Source organism: Delphinus delphis, chromosome 3, assembly GCF_949987515.2.
Source record: "Delphinus delphis chromosome 3, mDelDel1.2, whole genome shotgun sequence".
NCBI classification, from domain to species: domain Eukaryota; kingdom Metazoa; phylum Chordata; class Mammalia; order Artiodactyla; family Delphinidae; genus Delphinus; species Delphinus delphis.
The window spans coordinates 57,983,601-57,989,338 of NC_082685.1; the positions used below are offsets into that span (position 1 = coordinate 57,983,601).

Consider the following 5,738-nt stretch of genomic DNA (forward strand, 5'->3'; position numbering starts at 1 on the left):
TCCCCGTGTTCCAGGCTGAGGATTCTGGTGTCATGGGAAAGGGCAGAGATCAAACACTGCTGGTGCTTGAGGGGTAGAATGGAAGAGAAAGAATTGGGTTGATGCCAGGGGATTGCTGGAATTCCCCTGGCTCCGGGAGAGGTGTGGGTTGGTAACCAGGGAGACCCTTGGGGGAGGAGAAGGTGTGGAGGTAGGTTAGACTTCGATTTCATTCAGGGCCTGATATCCATACTGGATAGAGGGGATACTTCATTGTCCTTGATTTTGGGGTCAGAAGTTGGGAAGGGAGCCAAGGCTTGGGAATTCCAGGACACCAAATCTATTGCACCCATCTGACCAATGGAAGGTGGTGTCTGACCAATTCACAGAAGACTCATATCAGGGTTGGAAGTAGTGCTTCCATTCAGTTATCCATCCATCCATCCTCCCTGTCTCACACACAAAGCAAGCCAATCGGGCCGACTTCCACTTACTCTGCCAAACTCAACTTTTCCACCTTTCCTAAGCCCCTGGGTGGGTTGAGTGTCCTTCGCAGTACTCCCAGAGAGCCTCATGCTTGCCCATGTTATATGACCTAGCACCATGTTATAATTTTTGGCTTCATCTCTATCTCCCCAACTGACAATGTGCCTTGTTGTCATGGCCAGCTCAAGGCCTCTCACAGAATAGACAGATGCTCACAAGCCCACGAGAATTGCTCTGGCTGTGAGTGTGGACCCTCTGGGGGCTGGGGCCAGAGGAACCTAGCACTTTAGGCCTCCTGCATAGTGGGGACAGACAGTCTAGATGGAACAATAGACACCAGGCCAGCCTCCTGCCCCCTCTGCCCTGTGTCACAGGAGGCTGCCAAGGATCACAGCTCTAGCTGGCAAGTAATGAGATTTTCTCCTGGAAGGATTCTTGGCTTGATAACTGGTCCTTGCCTCTTCTAACCTTCTTCGATACCCTCAGGCTTCTGGGGACATGGAGGATGGGAGGAAGAGTCTGAGGCAGCCCCAGCTTTTACTGTTTCCCAAAGCCCTCTGCCCACCCCTTATCTCCCCCAGGTGTATAGGGCAGGGATTCCCAAGAACACAGAATTTCCCTACCCTGGGTAGAGATGGAGGCAGGGCTGGTCAGACATTTGGGGCTAGAATGGTGCTACCTCTGGCCACACATGTTCCACCTCTACCTCTGGCCTTTTTTAGCTTTCACTAACCAAGATAAGCCTGAAGCCCACCAGACTGAGGAATGGGCCCAGTATCAAGAAGAGGAGACCCAAACCCAATTCTCGAAGAATTCACTCCAGCGACACACAGTGGGCACGTCTCTGGTTGGAATATCCTTGTCTCTGGAAAAGCCCCTCAAACCCCTCGATAGAGACGGCTACTACAGAGGCCTCCCCCTAGCCCAGGAAACACACCCAACCACAGCTATTTTATTTTCCTTTTAATTTTTCTGAAGGATATACACCACATATCCCATGGGCAGTAAAGCGCATTCAACGTGTTTATAAGCCAAACAGTCACTTTGTTTAAGCAAACACAAGTACAAAGTAAAATAAAACCACAAAATAATGAACTGCATGTTCATAACATACAAAAATTGCCGCCTACTCAGTAGGTAACTACAACATTCCAACTCCTGAATATATATATAAATTTACATTTTCAGTTAAAAAAATAGACTTTTGAGAGTTCTGATTTTTAGATTTTGTTTTCTTACATTCTGGAGAACTGAAGCTCAAGCTCAGCCCTTTTCCTTATTTTGCTCCCAAAGCCTCCCCTGAATCACCACTCCTTGCCCCCCTTAAGGCTAGAGGTGAGCACATCCCTCACAATTGCACATGTCAAGCCGTCAGCAAGGCGCATCACACAAAAGGCACCAAGACGTGAAACTTTTTAAACCAAAAGGACAAAAAAAACCCCAAACCTTTCAAAAAAAGGAGAAAAACCAAGCCATATTTTGCCACATGTGAGAGTACAGTCGGGCAATATTTACAAAAAGGTTAACAGAACAACACTCTGAAACATGCTCCGATTAATACCGAGAATTGCTGTTTCAAAAAAAGCTTCAAACTTAATTGTCACAGCATCATCACAAAACAAAGGATCACCATTGGTTTGCTTGGCTTTTCTTTTTTTTTTTTTCCCCCAAAGTGAGGATCTAATTCCAAATAATACAATAGAGTATGCAAATTATTTCACATCAAGAGTACCCCAAGAAAAACAAAATCCATGGCACAGACACTGTACAAGAGTACAAGGCTGGACTCTGAGGGGCCCAAACCCCATTTTGCCAACTTGATTTTCTAGCATTGAAGGGAGCAAGGGGTCAGGCATACGATGGAGATGATACTGAAATGATATATCCAAAATCCATGCAAATCAAGTTCTTTGGATAGAAGTGAAGACCTTGCACATGGCTGTTTCAGGCAGCTGAAGTCAAAGGGAGTAGGTCCTGGGGAGGAAAGGGAAGTGGACAGAAGGAATTGTTGGCCAACAGACCTTCCACAGCGACCCTGGGGTCAAGTAGAGGAGGATTTGGCTCTGAGAACCTCCATCTGACTTAAGAGGAGCCCCCTCCTATGGCCATCTCCTCCTCCCGTCCTTTAAGTCTCTTGTGTTTCATTTTCTCCCTTTTTCCTTTCCTTTCAGCAAATTTCAATTGTCCTGGGAGAAAACGTGGTCGTCATGTCCGAAAGCCCTGTGGAGGCGCTGAAGGAGTTGGTGACAGCTGAGGAAGGGAAGCTGCTGACCTGGGCAGGGAAAGCAGGAGGAACGGAGGAGTATGTGGTAGCCACGGAGGGTGACGGGAAACCACTGTGCACAGGCGATGGGTAGGTCGAGGAGCCGGGAGAGGAGTAGGAGGTGGGCACGGGTGATGGGTATGAGGTGGTGGCTGGGGATGGGTAAGAGGTAGCCACTGGGGATGGGTAGGAAGGGAGAGAGGAGGTAGTGGCAGAGGCCACACTTTTGTCTGCTTTCTTGTCCTTCTGCCGCAAGTGGATTTTGGTATGCCTCTTGCGTTCATCACTCCTGGCAAACTTTCTCCCACAGATGTCACAGGCGAATGGCTTCTCGCCTGTGTGGGTGCGGATGTGGGTGGTGAGGTGGTCGCTGCGGCTGAAGTTGCGCATGCAGATGCGGCACTGGAAGGGCTTCTGGCCCGTGTGGATGCGGATGTGGCGGGTGAGCTCGTCTGAGCGAGAGAAGCGGCGGTCACAGGACTCCACGGGGCAGGCGTAGGGGCGTTCATGGGGGGGAGTCTTGCTGGGTCGGTTGGGGTACTTGCGCATGCGGCTGGGTTTGATGAGCTGGGACTGGTAGGTGGTGTTGAGGGCCTTCAGGTCCTGGGAGCCCGACTGTGTGGCAAAGGCCTTGATGGTAGAGAGTGGAGTGAGCGAAGGCTGCTGGGTACGGCTCTCCAGGCCCTGGAAGGGTTTCTGGTCTGGGGTGCCCAGGCCCAGGTCCCCCTGCTGTTGTGGAAACAGATAGTCAGGGATCATGGGGACCTGGAAGCCACCCTTGGCAGCAGGGTAGGCAGGAGGTGGGTACTGAAGCGCGGTGCCTGCTGAGCCTGGAAAGGCCTGACCCTGTGGCTCAGGGAAGATGTCGGTGTTAGGTGTGGGGAAGGTGGGTGCCGCTGAGTAAATAGGGCTGCTGTCGTTGGACTGCACTGCGCAGCTCAGGGGTGGGCTCTGGGAGGCAGAGGAGGAGGCCGCTGGAGATGATGCTGAGGATGAGGTGGCTGGGGGGTTGGTCATGCTAACGAGGCCGCTGACCAGGCTGAAAAGGGGCTCAGGCCATAAGGTGTTGCCACTGTTGGGTGCAGGCTCCAGAGAGAAGCGGCCAGTGTAGGTGATGGGGGGCAGCCGGGTGGTTTGGCTGGGGTAACTCGTCTCCACTAGAACCTTCTCGTTATTCAGAGTGATGTCAGGAAAAGACTCTGGCAGGAGAGAGAGAGGGAGGAGGCCTGGTTACTGGAGAGCAATCACTGGAGGGCGAGGAGGACCCACGCTGCCAGGCGAGAGGTCGGGCCAGCTACCATTGACTCTTGAGCTGGTTAATAATTGATAGCAGCAGATTGCAATGTTCCTGGACCCGATCCAGAGGCAGAACCCATTTCAACAACAGCTGACGCAAATACGGAGAATCCCCCTCCACTGCAGCTCCCAGCGTTCCGCAGCAGCGGCTGCGAAGGCGAGGGATTCCCGCCAGCACCCCCTCGGCCACCGCTAGTGCGCGACCCCTACCCGGGGCTGCCGAGACATCTCTGGCCAAGGATCACGGTCCTTCCCTGGGGACAGGAGGCAGGCTAGCCTTCCTGGAGGCGGAGGGGGCGCAGCCCTGCTGGTCAAAACAAGCCCTCCCCCCCTCCCCCCACCCCCGCAGCCCCACAGCTCTCCTTCCAAAACAAAAGCTGGCTCCCCTGTGCACCGTTAAGGACGAGGAGGGGGTGGGGGGATGTCCCCAGGCATTCCTCTAACACAGGACCTTGGGGATGACAGGAATGGAAGGGAAACCCCACTTGCATCCCTTAAGTCCAGAAGCACTGCCGCGGTGAAGGGGCGCTGCAAAGGCCGTGGGGAAGGACCAGACTCCAGGATGGTGGCGAAGGGGCTAGCCCTCGACGTAGGCCACAGCTTACCTGCGGTCAGGTGCTCGTAGGGCTGCTCGCCCGCCTCCCCCTGAGGGTTGAAGGCGCCGCCGCTGCTGTTGCTGTTGCTGCCGCCCCCTCCACCTCCACCGCCCCCGCTGCTGCTGCTGTTACCGCCGCTGCCCTCCGGGGCCCCGGAGGCACCGAGGAACTGGGGAGCCCCATTGCTCAGCAGCATCATCTCCTCCAGCTTAGGGTAGTTGTCCATGGTGGGCGAATGAGGAAAGGAGCCAAAGGGGTCGGAGATCTGCAGCGGGGACATCAGCTGCATCTCGGCCTTGGCTGCCGCCATCCCGGACTGGTGGGCTGGAGAGCTGGTGTTGGGGCAGGTGGGCGCAGCCCGGGGCAGGAGCTGCGGGGGACACCTCTCGGGGGCCTGGCCAGGTCACATGCGGGGCGCGGGGCACACTGTGGAGAGCGCAGGTGGGGTCTGCCGGCTCGCCCTCGCCGCCGGCCGGTGTAGACGCGGCGCGGCTGCCGAGGCTGGGGTAGGGGCCGGTCCTGCGGCGGAAGCTGGTGGCAGCGGCGGCGGCAGCTGGCGGCGGCGGCTCCCCGAGTTCTGCGCGCTGGGATCTCTCGCGACTCCCCGGATCCGCCTCTATTTGAAGGGTCTGGAACGACATGGCCCCACCTCCTTCGTGACGTACATGGCCATAAATGGGAAACAGGAAGCCCTAATATGGCAAGACCAGCCGGGAGGACCCGGAGTGACGTGAAGCCCCCTCTCCAAGAGCCATAGGCACTGCCATCCCGCACCCTGGGCCCGACGCCGGCTCCCACACCCTGGGTGCCCAGGCCTTGAGGAAGCTTAGTGCTCAAGCCACAGCTGAGGACTCCCGGACCGAAGCTGCTCCGTAGTTCCCGGCGTTGCCCCCGCCCCTTCCCTCCGCCTTCTTCCCTCCTCCCGGAGCCGGAAACAGCCGGGCCATATCTGGGCACTCCAAATAAGGCGCTGCCCATATAAGGGTTGTTCCGGCGGGGGATCCTTCCTGCTCCTTATATGGCGTTTCCGGGTCGCTGCTTGCTGTTCCCTGCCTCCCTCCCTCCTCCCTGGTTCCGAGCCGGGAGCCCTACGCGCGCGCAAGAGCTGGGGACGCCCA

At 55.9% G+C, this 5,738-nt stretch overlaps 1 protein-coding gene across 1 annotated transcript; it reads right to left on the reverse strand.

Moving 5' to 3' along the window:
* Positions 1-1,308: 1,308 nt before the first annotated feature.
* Positions 1,309-5,199, reverse strand: EGR1 (early growth response 1). The gene is made up of 2 exons (XM_060008766.1): positions 4,630-5,199; positions 1,309-3,927 (listed from the first exon to the last, which is right to left on the reverse strand). Exons 1-2 carry the CDS (start codon positions 4,928-4,930, stop codon positions 2,633-2,635), a joined length of 1,596 nt encoding a protein of 531 aa, XP_059864749.1. The 5' UTR covers positions 4,931-5,199; the 3' UTR covers positions 1,309-2,632.
* Between the last annotated feature and the right edge of the window lie 539 nt (positions 5,200-5,738).